The sequence below is a fragment of the Lutra lutra genome, chromosome 13, assembly GCF_902655055.1.
Source record: "Lutra lutra chromosome 13, mLutLut1.2, whole genome shotgun sequence".
Classification (NCBI taxonomy): domain Eukaryota; kingdom Metazoa; phylum Chordata; class Mammalia; order Carnivora; family Mustelidae; genus Lutra; species Lutra lutra.
The window spans coordinates 57,485,783-57,508,920 of NC_062290.1; the positions used below are offsets into that span (position 1 = coordinate 57,485,783).

General features: G+C 44.5%; 1 protein-coding gene across 6 annotated transcripts in view; it reads left to right on the forward strand.

Annotated features, from left to right (window-relative positions):
* Nucleotides 1–14,603, forward strand: part of NFX1 (nuclear transcription factor, X-box binding 1) — an 82,324-nt gene extending 67,721 nt beyond the window's left edge. For 4 of the 6 annotated variants that reach the window (XM_047699664.1, XM_047699665.1, XM_047699667.1 and 1 more), the window contains exons 18-24: nt 1,142–1,243; nt 2,176–2,217; nt 9,318–9,416; nt 10,175–10,241; nt 11,413–11,558; nt 12,511–12,615; nt 14,014–14,603. In XM_047699664.1, the coding sequence (XP_047555620.1) occupies nt 1,142–1,243; nt 2,176–2,217; nt 9,318–9,416; nt 10,175–10,241; nt 11,413–11,558; nt 12,511–12,615; nt 14,014–14,086 (634 nt within the window). In that variant the 3' untranslated portion in view covers nt 14,087–14,603. Of the gene's footprint in view, nt 1–1,141; nt 1,244–2,175; nt 2,218–9,317; nt 9,417–10,174; nt 10,279–11,412; nt 11,559–12,510; nt 12,616–14,013 lie in introns of those variants that run through there. The other 2 variants (XM_047699669.1, XM_047699670.1) reach the window with 2 other exon arrangements.
* Nucleotides 14,604–23,138: the final 8,535 nt, after the last annotated feature.

Here is a 23,138-nt window from a genome sequence, read left to right on the forward strand (position 1 = left end):
GAAAGTTTGTGCACAAGCTGGGGGGTGGTGGGAGGGGTGGAGGGAGATAATCTTTTTTTTTTTTTTTTTAAGATTTTATTTATTTATTTGACAGAGAGAGAGTGAGAGATCACAAGCAGGCAGGCAGAGAGGGGGAAGCAGGCTTCCTGCCGAGCAGAGAGCCTGATGCGGGGCTTAATCCCAGGACCCTGAGATCATGACCTGAGCTGAAGGCAGAGGCTTAACCCTCTGAGCCACCCAGGCACCCCAGGGAGAGAAAATCTTAAGCAGACTCACCACTGAGTGCAGAGCCTAACACAGGGCTCATTCCCATGACCCTGAGATCACAGCCTGAGCCAAAATCAAGAATCAGATGCTTAACTGACTGAGCCACTCAGCTGCCCCCTGAAAAGTTTTTTAAAATAAATTTTTCTAAAAATAATTAATTAATGAAATAAAATTTCCTGAATCTAGTTTTTCTGGTTCAAAGAAAAAAGTACTGCTTTGTATCCCTTTCCTTCCCTAACTTTCATTTGTAAAATATCCTTTTTCTTTTTCCTCCTCTTTCTTTGTCTCTTTCCCTTCTGGTCTTATTACACCATGGGTTCAGAAGGGAAGATGTCCTGAAGTTTCATGAATTGCTTTAACATCCTGCCACTTGTGGTGGCACAGCCAGGAAAAGTCTGTGCTCCTCCTCTGTAGTGGGGGTTTCTGACTATTCTCTGAATTGTCTTTGCAGCTTCCTTAAATCCTGGGACTGGGTGGCCAGAAAGGGATCTCAGTAAGGAGATGAAGGTGTTAGGGATGGGTGGTTGTGTGTGTCTCTGATTACATGCAGAGATGTGTCATGGAGATGGGATTTTTGGAGTAAGAAGAAGACATCAGAGTGGCTCTGACATTAGTGGGTTTGAATACTGACTGAATGCCAGGCATTGGCCTGGCTATGCAAGGGGGATTGAATAGACGGTCTCATTGCTTCTAATGGAGCTACTTAGAATTTAAGGAGATAGGACATAAGCGTGTGGGTAGTTCATAGTACGTAGGTTTCTGAGGCCCACAAATTGTCCAGCATAGATTCGATTTGAAGTCTTCTATATACCTAGTATTAGGACATTCCTGTGAAACCGCAATGCCTTTTCTTCCTTTCTTTTTTATACTTCAGAATAGCTGCTATTTCCATGGCCTCTAAAATAACAGACATGCAGCTTGGCGATTCAGTGGAAATCAGCAAGTTAATTACTAAGAAGGAAATTCACCAAGCCAGGTAATTTTTAAAATGTATGTGTTGTGTTAGAATTAATTTCCAGGGGCGCCTGGGTGGCTCAGTGGGTTAAGCATCTGCCTTCGGCTTGGGTCATGGATCTCAGGGTCCTGGGATCAAGCCCCGCATTGGGCTCTCTGCTCAGCGGGGAGCCTGCTTCCCCCTCTCTCTCTGCCTGCTTCTCTGCCTACTTGTGATCTCTGTCAAATAAATAAATAAAATCTTAAAAAAAAAAAAAGAAAAAGAATTAATTTCCAGAGGGCAGGAACCATTCATTTGTCTGTCTCCCACAGCAAAGCCTTGCACACACAGGTGTTTCAACAGACACTTGATGTTAAAAGACCACACTCACTCCAATGCCACAAATCTTACTCAGGATATAGTTATGACTAGAAGAGACTTTTCTAGGCCTCTCTTCAAACAGAGGGAGCAGAGACCTAGATGTGTCCAGCCCAACCCAAGAGAACCAGCTGTGTCAAGAGAGGGAGGTAGGGGACGCCTGGGCTCAGTGGGTTGAGCCTCTGCCTTTGGCTCAGGTCATGATCTCAGGGTCCTGGGATCGAGTCACACATCGGGCTTTCTCCTCAGCAGGGAGCCTGCTTCCCCCCATCTCTCTGCCTGCCTCTCTGCCTACTTGTGATCTCTCTCTCTGTCAAATAAATACATAAAATCTTTAAAAAGTGGCGGGGGGAGAGGTGGGACTATCAGGGGGTCATTAGGAGTGTTTTGGAGACCCTTTGAGGCCCTTCTGAGGACTCCTACTAGATTCGGGTCCAATAACCCAGAGGCCCCCCAACCTGTTCTTGAGAGGGACCTCATGTAACCATGTTTTTGGCCAGAGTCTGCTCTGTTTCCAGGTTGACAAAGAACTTACTGCTGGGTAGGAGTTGTGAAAATCTGTGCCCTGACTTTGTCTGTTTCATTTGTTTCTTAAGGCTGGAGTGTGACGAGGAGTGTTTAGCCTTGGAAAGGAAAAAGTAAGTCATTTCCTGCTTTTTATCTACTTGTTCTTGAGCTCTGTGAAATTAATAGGAAGGAGCAACCATTCAAGCATTCACTCAGCACCTGCTCTGAGTCTTTTGCTGCTGTTGGAGATCAGGAGAAATTCAATCATCAGGAACTGAAATATAAGTATCTAAGGATAAAGCACTTAGGTGATTTCAGCATATTTCTGAAACATGGGCTTGTTGGTTTGGGGCATGGTATAAACATCACATGCCACAGCATACTCACTCACTGACTGGCAGAATTCCTGATTCCAGTGGAGATAAGAAGCTTAAAATTTTTTTAATGACCTTTTATGTTAAAGTATAACATACATATAGAAAGAGTGGAAGTGTACAGATCAGTGAGTCATCACAAAGTAAATACAGTGGTGTAATCAGCACCCAGGTCAAGAAATAGAAAATTACCAGAATACTTTCATTTACTTCACCAAGTTAAAATGTCTATCCTGACTTCTAACACTTTGGATTAGTTTTGTCTATTTTCAACTTTATATAAATGATGAAATCTTACAGTTTGCATTTTTGTCTGGCTTTTATGACATTTGTGATATTCCTCTTGTTGCATGTAGCAATACTTTGTTCATTTGAATTCCTCCATGATATTTTATTGTATTAAGATAATATAATTTATCATTCTGCCATTAATAGGTACGTGTGTGGTTGGGCTGTTACAAATAATGGGCTGTTAAAAATATTGGGCTGTTACAAATAATGCTCTGTTAAGAATATCCGTATGTTCCCTTTGCTGTATATACATACTCATTTCTGCTAGTTATAAACTTAGGAGTAGAATTACTGATTTAACAGGGTATTCATACGTTCAACTTTAGTCAGCTCTATGCAACAGTATCCAAAATGATTGTGTCACATTATACTCCCACCACCAGGGTAATAGTTCCCATTTCTCTACACTTTTATTAGCTGTTAGAATTGTTAGTCTTTTTAATTTTAATCTATTCTTGTGAATGTATACCCAGATATCATTGAGCTTTTAGTTTCTATTTCCCTGATGACTAATAAGGTTGAATACTTTTTTATATGTTTATTGCAATTTGGATATCCCTTTTTGTGAAGTACATATTCAGCTCTTTTGCTTATTTTGTAATTGTGTTCTCTTTTTTATATTGATCAGTAGGAGTTCTTTATATATTTTGGATGTGAATCCTTTGCTGGTTTTTTTTTTTTTTTTTTAAGATTTTATTTATTTATTTGACAGAGAGAAATCACAAGTAGGCAGAGAGGCAGGCAGAGAGAGAGGAGGAAGCAGGCTCCCTGCCGAGCAGAAAGCCCGATGTGGGGCTCGAACCCAGGACCTGGGATCATGACCCGAGCCGAAGGCAGCGGCCTAACCCACTGAGCCACCCAGGCGCCCCGCTGGTTTTATATAGTATATTTTCCTGTACTTCATGCTTTCAATTTTCACTCTCTTAATGGTATCTTTTCATAAGCAGAAGTTTTCTAATTTTAATGTAGTCCAGTTTATTAGTCTTTTCCTTAGAGACTGATGTTTTTTATGTCCTGTTTAAGAAGTAAACATGTCTTTCCTGAGGTCATGATGATACTCTGTTATTGTCTCAAAGCTGTATCATTTTACCTGTCACATTTAGAGCTACAGTTGACTGATTTTTTTGAGCATGGTTTAAGGAGAGTTTACAATTCAGTTTTCTTCCATATGCATATTCATGTGACCAATACTGTCATCAAGATGTCCTTTTCCCAGTCTTTCCAATGCCATTTGTCTTTTTTTTTTTAAATAGTTTATTTATTTGACAGATGGAGATCACAAGTAAGCAGAGAGGCAAACAGAAAGAGCAGGGGAAGCAGGCTCCCCGCTGAACAGAGAGCCCGATGTGGGGCTCGATATCAGGACCCTGGGATCATGACCTGAGCTGAAGACAGAGGCTTTAACCCACTGAGCCACCCAGGCGCCCCAGTGCCATTTGTCTTAAATCACATATTCATACTATTGCTGAACTCCTTATCCTCCATCACACTAGTATCACACACTCTTAGTTGTTGTACCTTTATAACAATAAAGGTCTTAATATCTAATAGTATGTCTCTTCAAGCATGGTTCTTCTTCTAGATTAACTTGGCTATTCATGAACATTTGCATTTCCTTTTAAACTTTAGAGTTAGCTTATCAATATCTGCCCAAAAAAACTACTAAGATTTTTATTGAATTGGCATTTCATTTATAGATCAGTTGGGGAAGATTTGACATTTTTATAGTGTTAAGTCTCTTAATCCATAAGCAAAGTATATCCTTCCAATTATTCCTGTATTCTTTGATTTCTCTCAATAATACTCTATAGTTTTCTGTATACAGATTTTGTACAACTTGCAGTAGATTTGTTCCTTGCTATTTGATATTCTTGGACACTTTTTTAAATGGTAATTTCTCTTGTATCACTTCTTTTTTCTTTTTGCTCAGCTACCTCCTTTCCTCTCCCTTCCTGTATCACTTTTAAAATTTAATTTTCTTAAAAAAAACTAATTTTCTAATTGCCTATTGCTGCTGTATAGAAATAGAATTGGTGTTTATAGACCTGTATTCACAACCTTGCTAAATTCACTTACTATTTCATGCCCTCCTCCAATAATAGTAGTTTTATTTCTTTACAGTTCTTAACTTTTTTCTTTTTCTTGCCTTTTTGCACTGGCTAGAGCCTCCAGCACAGTGTTGAGTAGGAGGTAGTGATAATAGACATTACTGATATCAGACAGCTTTGAATATTTCACCACTAAATATGATGTTTTCTGTTAGTCATTTGAGGATGTTCTTTCTTAGATTAAGGGGCATTTATTCAGTGACCAGCAGACTTCCTGGTTCTAACAGAGATTGATTAAAAGGTATAGCCCTCTAAATGTTAACAGTTGGAGAATTTAGGTGAACTGGGATACAGACAGTCCCCAACTTATAGTGACTTAACGATTTTTCAGATTCACAGTGGTACAAAAGCAATATACGTTTAGTAGAAACCATGCCTCAAATTTTGAATTTTGATCTTTTTCAGGCTAGCAATATACAGTATAGTGCTCTCTTATGACACTGGGCAGTGACAGCAAACTACAGCTCCCAGTCATCCATGCAATCACAAGGGTAAACAACCCATCCACTTACAGCCATTCTCTACCCATATAGCCATCATGTTTTTCACTTTCCGTACAGTGTTCAGTAAATTACATTAGATGTTCAGCACTTAATTATAAAATAGGCTTTGTGGGGTGCCTGGGTGGCTCAGTCAGTTGAGCGTCCGACTCTTGGTTTCAGCTCAAGTCATGATCTCAGGGTCATGAGGTTGAGCCCCATGTCAGGCTCTGCACTGAGTGGGGAGTCAGCTTGAGACTGTCTCCCTCTCCCTCTGTCCCCACTCTCGAATTTGCATGAGCACACACACACTCTCTCTCTCAAATAAATAAATAAAATCTTAAAAAATAAATGAGCTTTATGTAAGATGATTTTTTGCCCAACTGTAACCTAAGGTAAATGTTCTGAGGACTTTTAAGGTAGACTAGGCCAAGCCATGATGTTTGGTAGGTTAGAGGTATTAAATGCATTTTTGACTTAAAATATTTTGAATTTATGATGGTTTTATTATTATAAAATAATACTTTGTCACTTTGAAAATTTCTCAAATATGAAAATTTCTCATATTCTCATATTTTGTTAAACAAAAACAGACAAGTGCAGACAAAGTACAGTCCTGTTTTATCTTGAAATTTGACTTTCCATTATTGTTAACAGTACCTCTTTAAATGGCTAAATGCATAGGAAGTATATAATAAATAATGGTGCTGCCCAAATTTCCCTTGGTTTGACCCTTCTGGTGAACTCTGTAATAACTGCTGTTCAAACTCTTGATCTCTAGGAACCATCAGTCGAAGTGTTCTCAGTTAAAAAATATGAACTGAGTCATGAGTATTCAGAAATGGCTGTAGTGAATACACAGAAGGCTTCTAAAGCGTAGAAATGCACCTTTGTGTAGTTGAGAGACAGTTTATGTAGTAGACCACAGTCGGATTGCCTGAATTTGAATACTGCCTTCACAAATCACTTAGCTATGTAACCTTCGGCAAGTCATGTTCTCTTTTGAAGCTTTAATTTTCTTAAAAATCTGTGGAAACAGTGACAATATGTACCTTCCACAGTTGTTGTGAGGATTAAATTAGTTATTAGTTATCCTCAGTAAATTTAGTTATTGATTAGAGCTGGCTCTCTCAGGGTGCCTGGGTGGCTCAATCAGTTAAGCATCTGCCCTAGGCTTAGGTCATGATCCCAGGGTCCTGGGATCATGCCCCACATTGGGATCCAGGGAGCCTGCCTCTCCCTCTCCCCAGCTTGTGCTTTCTTTCTGCCTCTCTCTCTCTCTCAAATAAATAAAATCTTTTTAAGAAAAATAACTGGCTCTCTGTTTTTGAATTTCTCCTCCATTTTAGAGTGATGACCTATGATGGTCCTCACTATATAGAGATTCTTTCTTAATACCCACTGACCTAGGAGAAAAAGAAATGCCAATTTAAAAAAATATATGGGGTGCCCGACTGGCTCCATCAGTAGAGCATGCCACTCTTGATCTCAGTGTTACGAATTTGAGCCCCATGTTGGGTGTAGAGATTATTTTCTAAAAATTAAAAATCTTGGGCACCTGGGTGGCTCAATTGTTAAGCAGCTGCCTTCGGCTCGGGTCATGATCCAGGATCCTGGGATCAAGGCCCACACCGGACTCCCTGCTCAGGAGGAAGCCTGCTTCTCCCTCTTCCGCTCCCTCTGCTTCTGTTCCTTTTCTCTCTGTGTCTGTCTCTGTCAAATAAATAAATAAAATCTGGGGCGCCTGGGTGGCTCAGTGGGTTAAAGCCTCTGCCTTCGGCTCAGGGTCCTGGGATCGACCCCTGCATCAGGCTATCTTCTCGGCAGGGAGCCTGCTTCCTCCCTCTCTGCCTACTGGTGATTGGTCAAATAAATAAATAAAATCTTAAAAAAAAAATTAAAAATCTTGGGGTGCCTGGGTGATTCAGTGGGTTAAGGCTCTGCCTTTGGCTCAGGTCATGGTCTCAGGGTCCTGGGATCAAGCCCCTCATCGGGCTCTCTGCTCAACAGGGTGCCTGCTTCCCCCTCTCTCTCTGCCTGCTGCTCTGCTTACTTGTGATCTCTCTGTCAAATAAATAAATGAAATCTTTAAAAAAAAAAATTAAAAATCTTAGGGGCACCTGGGTGGCTCAGTCAGTGAAGCATCTGCCTTCACCTCAGTTCATGATCTCAGGGTCCTGGGATTGAGCCCCGCATCGGCTGCTTGCTTCTCCCTCTCCCTTCTGCCTGGTGCTCCCTACTTGTGCTCTCTCTCTGTGTCAAATCAATAAATAAAATCTTCAAAAAAATAAAAATTAAAAAATTAAGTCTTAAAATACCATCTCAAGTTGCAAACATATATTCTGTTGCAGAAATGAAAAACTGGCAGGCCAAATTCACCCCACAGATAGGTTTTATTGGTGTTTAAATTTTAATTCTTGGCTGACTAATCAAAACATCAAAACTCTCAAAAAAATTTCTCTTGAAAATTTTTAAATTAAGCTTAAGTCAGATTTCATATGTATGGGCATTAAACTTGCAAGAGACCCCTATTTCATTGTAAAAAAAAATTGTACTAAGTGCTAACCTGAATTTTATCTCACTTTACAAAAGAAAGACATAACTGGATATTGCTGAGATCCCGTGAGATTCGTTCACTGGCAGTCAAAACACAAATGGGCAGCTGCGGAAAGCTCTCAGACTGTGTTGCTCATGAGTCTGACCATCTTATCTAGTAATCCCACACCTGGAAATCTTTTCCAGAGGAAAAACCCTAAAAGTTTTTTGCCCAGTGATATCATGTCACTTAAAATATTCAGAAACTGGGGAACTATTAAATAAACTAGGGAATGTTTAGGTAAATTCTGGTAAATACATAATTAGAAGATTATGCACCTATTAAAACAGTAAATGTGAAAAACAAATGTAATATGAGAAATGCCAATCATATAATGATAGGTGAAAAAAAGGTGCCAAATTGGGATTTTTTAATTGTGTTCCTTTAAGATTTTATTTCTTTTTTAAGATTTATTTATTTATTTGAGAGTGATAAAGAGAGAGCACAAGCAAGGGCAGAGGCAGAGGGAGAAGCAGGCTCCCCACCAAGCAGGGAGCCTGACACGGGACTCGATCCCAGGACCACAACCTGAGCTGAAGGCAGATGCCCATCTGACTGAGCCATCCAGGCGCCCTGAGATTTTAAGTAATCTCTACACCCACTGTGGGACTTGAACTTATAACCCAGATATCACAAGTCACATGCTTCACTGACTGGGCCAACCAAGTGCCCCAGATGCCAAGTTTTATAAACACTAATTGCAATGACTTAAAGGGAAAAAAATCTGAAAGGAAGTGTACTAAAATTTTGTGCGTAGGTTGTTAATGGAATTCTTCTCTTTATTTACATTTTCTGTAAGATGATTCTAGTTTTAATGTGTACATGTCTACCTTATGTATGTATGTATGTGATGTTTAGGTGAAACCTCAGAGACTGCCATGCCCCACTGCACTCCCAGTGCTCTCATTTTCTGCCCCCCTTCTCTTCACCAGATAACTCAAGTTGCCAGTATCAGCCCATTTGGTTCACTCAGACCCACATAGATTTGTCTTGTTTATTTTCTTCTAGGAAGACAAAATCATATCTTCTCCCAAGTTGTTGCTATTCCTTCCTTAGTAATTATGTTTGCTGAAATGGCGTCATTAGTACATTAAAAACTTAAGACATGGTGGGCTCTCTGTGTTACTTTAAAAAGTTTTCTTGGGGCACCGGGGTGGCTCAGTGGGTTAAGGCCTCTGCCTTTGGCTCAGGTTATGGTCTCAGGGTCCTGGGATCGAACCCCACATCGGGTTCTCTCTGCTCAGCGGGGAGCCTGCTTCCCCCTCTCTCTCTGCCTGCCTCTCTACTTGTGATCTCTCTCTGTCAAATAAATAAATAAAATCTTTAAAAAAAAAGTTTTCTTGCCCTTTTCCTTTTATTTACTTACTTCTCTCTTATTTTCAGGCGGTTAGCAGAGGCGTTTCATATTAGTGAGGATTCTGATCCTTTCAATGTACGTTCTTCAGGGTCAAAATTCAGTGACAGTTTAAAAGAGGATGCCAGGTATGTAACTTGTTACCAGCTTGCTTGCTTGCTTTTTAAGATTTTATTTATGTATTTGACGGAGAGAGACAGCGAGGGAAATGGAGAGGGAGAAACAGGCTTCCTGCTGATGAGGGAGCCCGATGTGGGGCTTGATCCTAAGACCCTGGGATCATGACCTGAGGCAAAGGCAAATGCTTAAACAACTGAGCCACTTAAGCTCCCCTGTTACCAGCTTTCTTAAGTGTGGTTTGCAAGAGTGTTTGCTCTTTTAAGTTGTAGTAACTAATAAGTACTCCTCTGTGATTGAGCCAGTTGAAGTTTATACATATAAGTGATTATGATGTTTAATAAAAATCCTTTCTTGGTTTCTCACAATTGTCCCCTTGAAGAATTGTGCATGGGTTTTGGGGGCTGTGGGTGTGTGGACCTTGAAGTAGAAGTTTGGGCCTGCCTAGGGCCCAGTTGGACTAGCCTGAACTGAGTGATGGGCTGCCAACATGGGCCCTCACTTGGGCAGTAACAGCTCTTATTTTCCTCCTGTCTCCTGGCCTTTCAGACAGCTCTTTCTCCTTCTGTCTTCTCCTCTCCCATACTTGTTTCCTCTTTTTCTCTTCGTTAGTCACAGTCAGCCTTCTGTTATCTGACAGTTCTTGCCCTTTGCCATTTTTCTGCCCACATTGTTCATTGTCTGCAGATTATGGGCAGAGAATGTGGGTGGAAGGGATTCTCAAAGAGCAGAAACAAATGAAATTAACTGTGATGATTTCTCATTTCAGGAAGGATTTAAAGTTTGTCAGTGACATTGAAAAAGAAATGGAAGCCCTTGTGGAGGCCGTGAATAAGGTTGAAGTCAAAACATCCAACTGGACATGTCTCTAAGGCCAGCTTGATAAAAAATCAAGTCCCAGAAACACCATCAGTGTAGAGTAGTTATAGGAAAAAATCACAACTTCTTGACGATCCCTATCTTCCCCAAAAGCCCAGCCATTATAACATCCATGGAAGCCTTGTCCTGGTTCAGCAAAGATATTCTCGATCAAATTCAGCATAAATAAAAAAATCTTAGCTCAGTGGCTAAGATTGGGTGAAGAAGCTCTGGACAACAGGGGGCATTTAGTAGTGACAGCTGAATGACTGTGGGGTACTTAGGAAGACTTGATCTCTGAGGGGCTATTGTATGAGAGGGCACACTTGTTCTTTATTACCTCCAAGGCAGGCTAAAAGCCCTTGGGTAAAGATCAAAAGTTGAATGACTAGACCTGAAGAGTAGTGAGATAGACTCCCTTAAGATAGTGAAGCCCTTGTCCTGGAGGTAGCTCTAAGGAGAAAAGTCTCGAATTTAGTCAGAAGCAGCCAACCCCAGGGTGGCGCTCTCTCTTTCTGTGGAGACTATGAGTGAGGATGAGATGCCTGTATTAGCTCCATATCTAATGAAGGTGGAGTTCCTTCCCGTCATCTCCCTTAGCCCCTGCCCTTCCTCTCTCCCTTCCTTCTGTTCCCATTTCCTGGGATACTGACGTGAAGAAGAAAATGGAATCATTGTTCCTCTCCTAACTAGCAAACATACACTAATGTATTTCCCTGCTTTCCAGTGTATCTGCACATTAAAAATTTTTAGCATAGGACGTATTTTTATAAGAAATGAGACTGTCTGGTTTTATGTCTTCAATTTATTTAGTCATTTCTTCGGTATATCACTTACTCCCCAGTTACCAGCCCATTAGGAGGAACCATTATACTGTCCTCTTAGGTTCTTTTCACTTCCCCTGATCCCTAATCCTGGCCAGCTGCTACTGTTGTGACTCACAGAATAGATAAAGGAAGTGCATCAGACCTCATCCTCCCAAACTCCTCGGCTTGCTTAGCAGCCAGCAGAATACTCTATGCTCTAAAACTCATCCACCTCTTTGTCAGCCCAAAAACCTCTTTGTTTTGGTGTGGTGGGAAGGACCTTTGTAAGTATATTCTGTTTTCAGGATGATTTTTCAATCCGTCATCTTTTCCCTCAATACAGGGAAAGAATAGTAAGAAGAGCCACTGCTTCCCTCCCATGAACAGAGACCATCGCCGGATCATCCATGACCTGGCCCAAGTGTATGGCCTGGAGAGCGTGAGCTATGACAGTGAACCAAAGCGCAATGTCGTGGTCACTGCAGTCAGGTGGGTTGATCTTTCTATCACAGGAGGAACTGCTCATTGCAGCAAACTGGACCTCGGAAGCAAGGTCTATCAACATTTGCTTGCCTTACTTCCTCTCCTAGAAGAATAGATAGAAAATCTGCTTCTGGGCTAGCCTTTCTGACATGATCAAAAGGTCTGATCTAAAGGTCTGAGCCAGGGAGCACCTGGGTGGCTCAGTCAGTTAAGCAACTGCCTTCGGCTCATGTCATTATCCCAGGGTCCTAGGATTGAGCCCACGTTGGGCTCCTTGCTCAGTGGGGAGCCTGCTTCTCCCTTTCCCTACTACTCTGCCTGCTTGTGCATGCTCTCTGTCAAATAAAATCTCTAAAAAATAAAAAAAAAAAAAAACAAAATAAATAAAGGTCTGAAACAGAGAGCAAAGCCCATGTTTCAGTCCACAGGAAAGACATGCCTAAAGACATTCAAGCCTCTTGTCTGCCCAATTTATGCAACACTGGAGGTAGCATTTCGCCAGGCACAGGGAACAGACCCTAAGGGCCTGGGTTGAGTGCCTGGCCATCACATCTATCTATCCCTTTTTCCCTTGTCCTTCTGGCATGATGAAAACAAAAAATGCTGGACTCTGATTCAGGGCATCCCCCATAGACAGTGTTTGCCATTAGAGGAAACTAAGGCTGTAGTGTGAGCTGGGAAGTGATAGGATCTAGGATCACTGTCAGAACTTGACAGAGTAGGTCCTTACCAATGAAGAAAACTTAAGCGCGGGACCAGAGGGAGCAGATAACAGGCCCAGGGAGAGGCGGGTGGAAGGATGAGGGTTAAATGAAGGTGACCATGCCTGAAGGGAGATGGGTCACATCAGAGCACTCAGCAGCAGCACATTTGAAAGTCATGACTGGATTTCCAGCGGTCTGCCTATCTCCACAAACAATTCTTACTTTTTAATACTTTGTGTTCTGACTTTTATCAGAGGGAAGTCTATTTGTCCTCCTACCACGCTGACAGGTGTCCTTGAAAGGGAAATGCAGTCACGGCCTCCACCACCAATTCCTCACCACAGACATCAGACCGACAAGTAAGAATCCTTCAGCTGCTTTCCAAAGGCCCTGTATTCAGAGGAGACAGGAGGGGCTGTATTGTCCGGAACTCCACTAGCCATTGGCTGCCTCTCAGACCTGACCTTGGGGTGCTTGGTTCAAATAAGTCAGGTTTGACTGGAATGTCAGACATTTGTTCATGCCAGAGAGCTCCCAAGTTCGATATTCATAGTGCCCACTTCCCCTCTGGGGAAAAAATCACTGGACATAACTTCTGTGATGTAGGTGGTGACACTGGGAAGTGGATTCAGTCGGTCACACCAGAGGATTTAGGAACATGACATGGTTCACAAAGTTATTCTGGAGGTGAAAGTCAGATAGTGGCTCAGGGTTGCAGTGAAAGTGGATACTTTTGTGTTTTGATCTGTCGTCTATATGGTTTGAATAATTTTTACAACAAAAACATGTATTCAGGGGCACCTGGGTGGCTCAGTGGGTTAAAGCCTCTGCCTTCAGCTCAGGTCACAGTCTCAGGGTCCTGGGATCGAGCCCCATATCGGGCTCTCTGCTCAGCAGGGAGCCTGCTTCCTCCTCTCTCCCTGCCTGCCTCTCTGACTACTTGTAATATCTGTCTATCAAATAAATAAAATCTTAAAAAAAAAAAAGTATTCATAATTTAAAGAGAAAAGAAAACCACATTGGCAAGCAGCAGGTTTCAGGAGCAGGGATGGAGCACCATCCCTTTTTCCCTTATTGTGACTGAGGCAGCATTGCCGAAAGTTGCTCTGAAACCAGGCAGGGTCCCCTAATGCTGTTCTGGCCTTCCGCACAGCAGCCCTACCAGAACCTCTTATACAAAACCTCTGGGAGGGTGGAAAGGGCAGTTTTACAGGGTCACCATGGTGGCCTTGGCAGTCTGTGTTCCCGAGGACTGGACAGGACAGCTAGGTGTTGCCCACTGGGTATAACCTTGGCAGGGATTGTCTGGATTAACGTAGTTCCCCAGAACCAGCCCTGCTTCACCCCTGGAGAGCAGATGGCATGGATTCTAGTCAGCTTAGCTCCATATCCACATGGGCAGTGGTTTGGGAAACATGAAGGTATTCCACATGATGTTCCACAGCTGTGTCCAGTACCACCTCATCATAACCATGTGGGATCTTTGGCCTGTTCATGCCATGCTTTTTTCCCCCTTTGTTTGCTTTATTTTAGTATAAAACTTTATTGTGGAAAACTTCTCAGAGTAGAGAAATAGTGTTAATAGAGTGAACCCCTGTGTGCCCATCACCAAATTTTAAACAGTTCCCTGCTCAGGTGGGCCCCACTGTCTTATCAAAGCTTTGCAAATGGTAAATTAGCTGTTCTTAACTTTCTGTAGGCTTCAGTCTATTTCCCCCAAACAAGAAAAGATTGATTATTCTTTGTTTGCTTTTCAGAAATCCTGCAAGCAGTAATTTACAGAAAATAGCCAAGGAACCAGTAATTGACTACTTTGATGTCCAGGACTGAGAAGATCAAGATGCACTTAGATAAAAGAATGATTAGGTGTGATGGAGACTCGTTTGCCAGCAGATAAATCATGCTTGTTCCCAGTTAACTGCCTGGTGGACTCACACACAATCTCAGATACTGTCTTGTACTGATACGTCCAAAGCATGAGTGTGTCAGAAATCTCCTTGTCCTCTATTCTGTGTGTATAAAGTGTTTCAGTACGGCCAGATCTCTGACTAGATGGTCACTGGTGATTCGGTTATGTATTTGCAGAGCCTCCACCATCACTGTGATTGCTCAGAGGGCTGGGGGAACATTGGGTTTGATTTGAACAAACCAGAATTTTAGCCTAAAAGTGGTATTTAGTCATAGACTCAGTTGTCCCAATTCTCCATACTCTTCTTAAAAATGCAACATCAGCTGCGCCTCACTTTTTGGATTAATCCAAACTGATCACAATCTTCGGAAGAGCACAAGTGAACTTCTTAGTCCAAAATACCAGATGCATCCAGAATCACACGTGTTGTGTTAAACCCCGCTATCATATCTGAGTCTTTAACCAAAAACTCTCATAGGTCTGTCTGGCTGAATTTATCTTAGGGGTTCTTAATGCCATCAGTTCTAGACCTAGGAAAGGAGTCAGGATGCTTTATAGAATTCCCATTTTCTGGAGCTCAGGGGCGTGGCTCATACTACATCACTGGGCCTATCCTGTTGACAGTTTAGCTAGATATGCCATGATGGTAGAGGACAGAGAGCACGCTCCTCCTGCCTGGTTCACACTGTGGCCTCTGTATACTGACCAGTTAGCTCTAACTCCTTTTTGGTTGAGAAAGGGTTTCAGGTGGATTGACCTTTCCTGTGTTGCTTTCTCCCAGGCCAGGAGCAGCTGTCCTGGCTCTCCTTGTCTCCGAGCTCTGAACTTCGGTTTAAATAATCATAGAAGTATATGGATGGTCCAGGACTTTTCCCAGCAGCCCTCTGGAGATATTCTTGAGTCTTTGTTAAGGCAGGTGCATTGACAGTTAACATTAGTTTGGTCATCTCTGCCTTGGCACCCCTTTGGCTTAGAGGCCAGACTTCCAACAACTTCTTTGTCCAGAGCAAGCCTGAGCCCCAGAGCAACAGATTTCAGAAGTGACATCACGAAACGGGCACTTGGTTTTCACAGGAAGAACAGGGTCACTCTTTGATCCTGACCCAGATAGTCTACCTTGAGAGGCAGCCGGTACAGGAGCAAGAAGAAGCAACTGGAGGGAAGAGATGGAAAACTAAAAACCACTTCTCTCTGGACTCATTTAGCACAGGGTCAGTGGCCGTGAAGACATCAGGAAGCCCATGAGCATCTGTTACATCTTTGAAGCAGTGGTTCAGTGGATGAACTGCTCATGGAGAACATCTCAGAATTCAGGAGGCAGGAGACTGATTCTAGTTGCCAGCTCTGCCACATACATAGCTTGCCACTTGGTGGAATGGAGGTATCACCTGCCTCGTAAGGATTAAATGAGTTGCGATACATGTAGATTCCTGATCTGTCATGAATGCTGAAAGTTTATATAAATGATACTTGGGGGCACCTAACTGGTTCAGCTGGCAGAGCATCTGACTCTTAATCTTGGGGTCATGAGTTCAAGTTCAAGATTTTTTTTTTTTTTTTTTTTTAATGAGGGGCATCTGGTTAGCTCAGTCCATTAAGCTTCTGACTCTTGATTTCAGTTCAGGTCATGATCTCAGGGTTGTGAGATTGAGCTCTATACTGGGCATGGAGGTTGCTTTAAGATTCTGTCTCTTCCTCTCCTTCTGCCCCTCCTCCACCCACCTCTTCCTGTCTCCCTCCCTCTCCCTCTCTTTAAAAAGAAAAAAGATACTTAATATCTGGAAAATACATAAGCATCTTCTTCCTTCATACTATTAGCCAAGTTAAGGTACAGAATGCTAAACAGGCCCCTTCCGGTGAACGTGTATATGCCTACCCCATACAGCCCTATGCTAGGGCTGTGGCTTGTTCTTTCATAGTAAGCCAGCAGAGGACACATAACTGAACAAATAATTATAATAGAATTAGTTGTTCTGGCACAAATAAGTCCATAGTCTGTTATTAAAAGCTGAGTAGATCGATGAGAGGAATTTCCTGTGGCATGGTAGGATATGGGATCGCTTTCATGGTTGGGAGAAGGGAAACGGGAGGAAACATTTGGTCTGAGTCTTAATGACGGTAGACTGCTATTAGGAGAAGAGAAGCAGGGCAAGAAAGGGTAAATAGCATAAGACAAGCCCAGGGATCTGGTTTGTGGTGGAGTTGAGGAAGGGTTAGTTGTCCAGAGTGGACAGACAACTGGAAGGACATGTGATGAGGTTGGACAGGTAGGAAGGAAGTGGTCAGCTGTGGAAAAACACAAGGAGCCACTGGAGGGTCCTAAGCAGAGAATGGCATGACTGGATTTTTGATCCAGAGTAGGAATCAGCAAATGTTTCCTGTAAAGGTCCAGACGGCAAATATTTTAGGCTTTGTGAGTCTTAGAGTTTCTGTTGAAGCTATCCAACTCTGCCATCATGCTGTGAAAGTGGCCACAGACAGTACATAAGCAAATGAGCATGACTGTCCCAGCAACACCTTATTTTTACAGATACTGAAATTAGAATCTCATACAATTTTTATGTGTCACAAAATAATATTTTTTCCAGCTATTAAAACATGTAAAAACCATTCTTAGCTCATGGGTTGTATAAAAACAGGCAGCAAGCTGGATTTGGCCAAGGATCTTAGTTTGCCCACCCCCTTCTAGAGCAGTTTCTCGGCAGAGTGTAAAGAAGGAATTAGAAGATTAACTTGGAGGCAAGAGACCCAGCCGAGAGCTATAGGGAGTGATCCAAGTGAAAGATGAGGTTGGTGGGGGGTTAGCGCTGCAAAGAGAAGAGATTCAGGAGATTGGATGCTTGGGGACAGCAGGGAGCTAACCCCTAGGGTCACTAAAGGAGCCCCAGACTTCCTCAGCAAGGGGAAGCTGCTTCTCAGGGTTTGACGGATTCTCCACTGAGTAGTGGCCTTGGCAAGACTTTACGTGAGTGGACTAAAAGGAGCCATTTGTGGAGGAATCCCGTGGGCACAACGACCCCACATTATTGTTCCCTGAGAATCAGGTGATAGCATCCCTTCCCCTTTCAGCCCTATCCTCCTTCAGGCAGGAGATTACTTATGGGGCCAGAGCTTTTCAGAGACCCAAGTTCTTATCTCTGGAATTCCCTCTGGCTTGTCCAGCAGGACTGTCTCCTTTTAGCGGTGGTGCCAGTCTGAGGTGCAGTGGGAGATTGTCTTCAGGCTTGGAGATGAAAGCAGCCTTCCTGATCTCAGGGTCTGTGTGAAGCAGCTCTGGATCCTGTCCTGGACAGGCCAGAGAACAGACCATGGGAGGGGAAAAAGAATATCAGTCCTGTGGGAGAGGTTCAAAGTCTCAAACAGTGGGTCCTATGATTAAGGTTTGGGGGAGGGGATCCTTCCAGCATGGTATTAGCCTTCTTGCTTCATGCCTGAAAGCCTAGAGACCTTGTTCTCTTAATGGGGAGCCTGCTAGTGTTGCCTTCTTTCTGAAATTGGGGTGTGAATGCCTGGTCACCTTCACAGATCTTTCTTTATTAATCCTCCCATATGTCCTGCCATATCCATAGCAAATTTTCTTTCCAAGCTCCCTACATGATGTTAGCACGGGTATCCCAGACAATCTCTCATGGCTTTTTAGAGCCCACAAGTCCCCAGAGAGAGCTCTAAGCTAGCCCAACCCCTCAGGCTACAAAGGTTTAGCCCAGAAGGGACAAGGCTCCATGGCGTCCCTCTGTGAGCCAGGCCAAGACTTGAATCCAGGCTTCGGGTCTCACAGCCTAGAACTGCCTCTAGGTCAGGAAGTGTCTGAGTCCTCAAGGAAAGGGAAACTGTGTTCCCCAAACAGAATTCCCTTGGGAGTCCTTCCCAGTGGCCCAGGCTACCCTCAGCCTCAGGCTTTATGTGGGTACTCTTCTTAGGCATACCCTTTTGGGAGACCTGGCTGAATATAAGCCAGCCAAACTGCTAGGATGCCTGATTGGCTGCCTCAACTCACTCTGAGAACCGTGGGCAGTTTGCTTCCAGTGTCTGGGCATTGGTTTCCCCATCTGTGACATCAGTAATAGTTCCTGCCCGTGTGTCGTCCCAACCTGCTAGAAGGGCAATGGTAGGATCTGAGAGGCTGGGAGAGTCTCCAGTGTCATGTGGCATCTTAGCACAATCAAGCCTCCAGTCCATCCCAGGACCGTCTCAGAAGATAGCTTGCTTGGGGGGAAGGAACAGAGCAGTTGTGAAGCTGCTCTGGCAAGAGCTGGGCCTTTCAGTCACCCCAGGCTTGATGCAAGGGTGAGAGAGTCCAAAGTATGCAGCACCCCAAATTGCCCAACAATCTCTTCTGATAGTGGGTAATAACTTTTGAGCACTTAATATGCACCAAGCACTGTGATCATCTATTCCTCAAAGACCCTTAAAGTATATATATATATTTTTTTTAATTTTTTAAAAGATTTTATTTGTCAGAGCACAAGCAGGAGGATTGGCAGGCAGGAGGAGAAGCAGGCTCCTCACTGAGCAAGGAGCCCAATGCAGGACTCAATCCCAGGACCTTGGGATCATGACCTGAGCCAAAGGCAGATGCTTAAGCAGCTAAGCCAGGCATCCATATATATATTTGGAGAGCCATTTGTTTATTTTAGAGAGAAAACATGCATGCAAGTGGTGGGAGAGAGAGAGAATCTCAAGCAGACTCCACACTGAGCTCAACACAGAGCTCAGTCCCACGACCCTGAGATCATGACCTAAGCCGAAACCAAAAGTTAGATTCTCAACCAACGGCATAACCCAGGTGCCCCTGAACTACATATTACTATCTCCTTTTTACCAATGGGGAAACTAAAGTTTGAAGTTAGGTCACTTGCCCAAGATCAGCCGATGAATAATTGGGAATCTGAAATTCCTGTAAGGCCAGACTCCAAAACCTGTGTCCTCCACTACATACACAGGACAGGGACAGCTCACACAGTTTACCTTGGAGTCGCTGATACTGCAATGTCTGGCAGATCAGGACAGGTGGGATGGAAGTTTATACACTATGTCCTAACGTAGAGAATGCCGCAACCACCTGAAGATGGTACTTTTCCTAGAATGGCCACGAGGGGGCAGTATGTATCCCCAAACCAGAAGCCTGGGGAGGAGTGGGGTAAGTGCTTCCTCTTGGCCTCAAAATACCTCTTACTTAAAAAAAATTTTTTTTTTTAGATTTTATTTATTTATTTGACAGACAGAGATCACAAGTAGGCAGAGAGGCAGGCAGAGAGAGAGACGAGGAAGCAGGCTCCCTGCTGAGCAGAGAGCCTGATCCCAGGACCCTGGGATCATGACCTGAGCTGAAGGCAGAGGCTTTCACCCACTGAGCCACCCAGGCGCCCCTTAAAACTTTTTAGTAGAGTTTATAACCAGTATCATTATTATCACCTCCCTATTTTTTAATACAGTTTTCTGTTTGTTGACATAAACCATGTAAACACGGGGGAAAACAAGTCACGCAGATATCTGAAGGAAGAACAATCCCAGGCAGAAGAAACAGCCATTGCAAAGCTCCATCGTGGAAACATGCTATGTACCTTGAAGGAACAGCAAAGCCATCCAGCTATACGGGAATGAATAGGAGAGAGAAGCAGGTGCCTGGAAGCCTTTGGAAGGCTTAGGGCAGAGGAATGAAGGTTATGATTTGGCTTATTTTTTGAAAGGAATACTCCAGCTGATGTCTTGAGACTATAGGGGTGACTCAGAACAAAAAGGCTGGAAGATGATCAGAGGACCACTTCTGTAATCCAAGAGACGTGACAGTGGCTCAAACCTGGCTGATGGTGGTCGGGTGATGAGAAGGGGTTGGTTTCTAGATAATTTTGCAGGTAACACCTATAGGGTTTGCTAACAGCTGGGATGTGGGTGGGGTGTGAGAGAGAATGGAGTCAGGCACAACTTCAAAGATTTTGGCCTGAGCAGCGGGAAGATTGAATTTGCCATTTACTGAGATAGGAAAGAGTGTGGGAGGAACAGTCTTGAGGGATGAAAATCTGTCCAGTGGGTGGTTGTACATGGGAGTCTAAAGTCTGGAAACAGGATTGGACAGGAGATCTAATTTGGGGAGCTGTTGGCATATAATAGTATTTACAGCCTGGTAAGGTCACATTGGGAAGGAGGGTGAAAGAGAAGAGGTCCAAGGACCTGGCCCTGGGTGCTCCATCATTTAGAGCCCAGGGAGCTGAGGAATAGGGCAGGAGTCTGACAATTCTGGAGCCAGAGCTGGGGGTTGAAGTTGGAAGACTCGGTGCTAAAGGGAAGTCCTGTGTGGTGGAGGTCTCTGGAGTTTTCCTCCTGGTTGCCTAGGAGAGTTGGGGCTTCTCTTGCTTGCCCTGATCATTGGAACCTTCATTGGAGAGAAGGGACTGGCCCCATGGTACAAGTCAGTTAAGGCACCAGAGTATTTGGGTTCCTGGGGCCAGGAGTGATCAGGGGTCCTGGCTGCCTCCTCCCCTTTAGTCATCTCTTAAACATGGGCACTCCCCAGAACTCCATCATCTCTCCCTGGGCCACCTCATCCACCTGCAAGCCTTTACCTGCCACTCTGGGCTTAAAGGCTCTATCTATCTCTAGCCCAGCCTGTGCCTATCCCTGGATGCCCCACAAGCACCTCTAGTTCAGCATGTCCAACCTCCAAACTGTCTCCTAGTATATCCACTACCTTCCAGTCTCCACTACCCCAGCACTGAGTCTCCCTCAGGAATTCAGCTTTCCCCTAATGTTCCTGACCTGGGGCCAGAGGCCAGAATAGAGGTGGGGGTTCTGGGGCAGTGGGGAGGACAGGAACACATTCTTGCTAGCCCTGGCTGAACTGTGCCAAGGGCCATCAGTGACCCCCATCTGAGGAATCCTCTTTATCAACCAATGGAGGTTTCATTGGGTCCCTGGAGGGCTCAAAGTATCAGTCCTAGATTTATGACCTCATCTGTGTGCCAGGGTGTACCTGGCTCTGAGCTGTGTGCCTTCCCTCTCTGCCCCTGACCCAGCCTGTGAAGCTCTAGCTGCCCTCATCAAGATCCCCCACTGGGCCCAGAACCTGAGCATCCCCTCCAAAAGCCCTGCACACACTCTCCAGCACCCACCCACCCCTTGACTCCTGAGCACAGACACAAGGGGAGACCATGAGTTCTGGCACATTCTTCCTCACCCTGCTTCATCACAGCAAAAGGACAGTGGCAAAACTGAAACCTCACTCCTCTGACTTTCATTATCCCCATTTTACAGATGAGGAAAGTGAGGCCCAGAGAGGTTCAATAACATGCCAAATCTCAGTGGAGGGTACTTGATTGTTTGGGGTTATTTGTTCATTAGGGGTCTTTGTGTTTTGAGTTTTTCATTATTTTAACTATACCTGTATGTTATATATGCTTGTTTATAGGATGTATTTCACAATTTAGAGACCAAACAAAAAAACTAGCCAAGCCCATATTGGTAAGCACTGAAATCCCTATTGTCTACCCCTTACCGAGTCAATCTCCCCAGACCTCAGCTTCCTTGGATGTAAGATGGGCAGGACGATGTGAGGACCAGGAGGGTGTGGAGTGGTAACAGCAAACACACTGCCCACATGCCAGGCAGGGCTCGTTTTCTCATCCCAGCAGCCTTGTGAGGTGGGAGCTGTTATTACCCTGTCTTACCTAAAATCATCCAGCTAGTGAGCGGTAGAGCCAGCATTTGCGTCCAGCCTGGCTGCCCTCTTTGTGCTCTCGGGGGCCACAGTATAGGCCCTGTGGCACCCAGGGGAGCTGGGTTATTCCTCTTTCCCACTTGAGGGTCAGCAAAGAGGTAGTGCCTAGTCATGGTCAGGCTGCACAGCTCTCAGGGGCCACAGCCTCCTCCCACTGGGGGCATCAGCACCCCAACCTGCCCGAGATGGCTGCTCCCATCTCTTTCTGGGCTGCAGGACCCCATCTGAGGGAGACAGACAGACTAGCCAGAACGGAATGCTGTCTGTGAGTTCCTGTCCCTTGGAGGGCCTGAGTGGGAGTGGGAGGGCAGGGAAGGACAGGGAGTCAGGGTCCCTCCCAAAGCCAGGACCACCAGGCTGAGGACCAAACCTTCATCTGCAAAGTCCTGGAGGAGCCTGGTCTGGGGCTGGGAGTTGCTCTTGCCCTACCCTGTCCGCCGTTCAACCACAGCCTCAGTTGGGGTGGGAGAAAGGGAAGTGAGGTCATGACATGAGACTGCAAAGTATTGTGGGCTCCCCCCAGGCCCCAACAAATCCAAGCCTCAATGCACAGAGAGGGAAACTGAGTCCCAGAGAGGAGAGGGGTTCTGTCCAGGTCACACAGCCAGTCTGTGTTGGGCCAGCACCTAGGAGAATGAGAGAAGAGACAGGACTTCCTTGTCTCATATCCCAACCTGGCTCTCAGAGCTAAACAGCTGTGTCTCCTGGATCCAAGCCAGGGCATGGTTACAAAAGACTCTGCGTGTGTGTCTGTCTGTCAGTCAGACAGATAGCAGAGTTAAGAGCCAGGAATCCACAGGGATGGTGATATCCACCCCATCTCACCCTACCTCTGCCTGACTGCCTGCCTATCTGCCTCTCTATTCCAGAGACTTCCCTTACCTCTGCGCCAGGCCTTGGCCTTACCTCTCCCCTGGGCCTGGCCCCTCAGTTCACCTTAACCTGCTTGTCTGACCTTCTCTTCTTCCACTCTTCCCTTTTCCCATTCCAGCAGTAGTCCTCCACACTCCCACCTGAGGGCCTTTCAGTGGCTGTTCCCTCAGCCTGGCATGCTCCCTTTCCAGGTGTCCACATGGCTCACTCCCTCCCCCCTTTCAGGTCTTTAAGCAGAGTCACCTTCTCAGTAAGGTCTTTGGTCTTTACAGCCCCACATGCTTCCTATCCCTCTTTGCTACTTTTCCTCCTTAGTATGTATCACTAACACACCATGTGTCTTGCACAGAATGTTGGTTCTATGAGAGCAAGAAATTTAGTTTCTT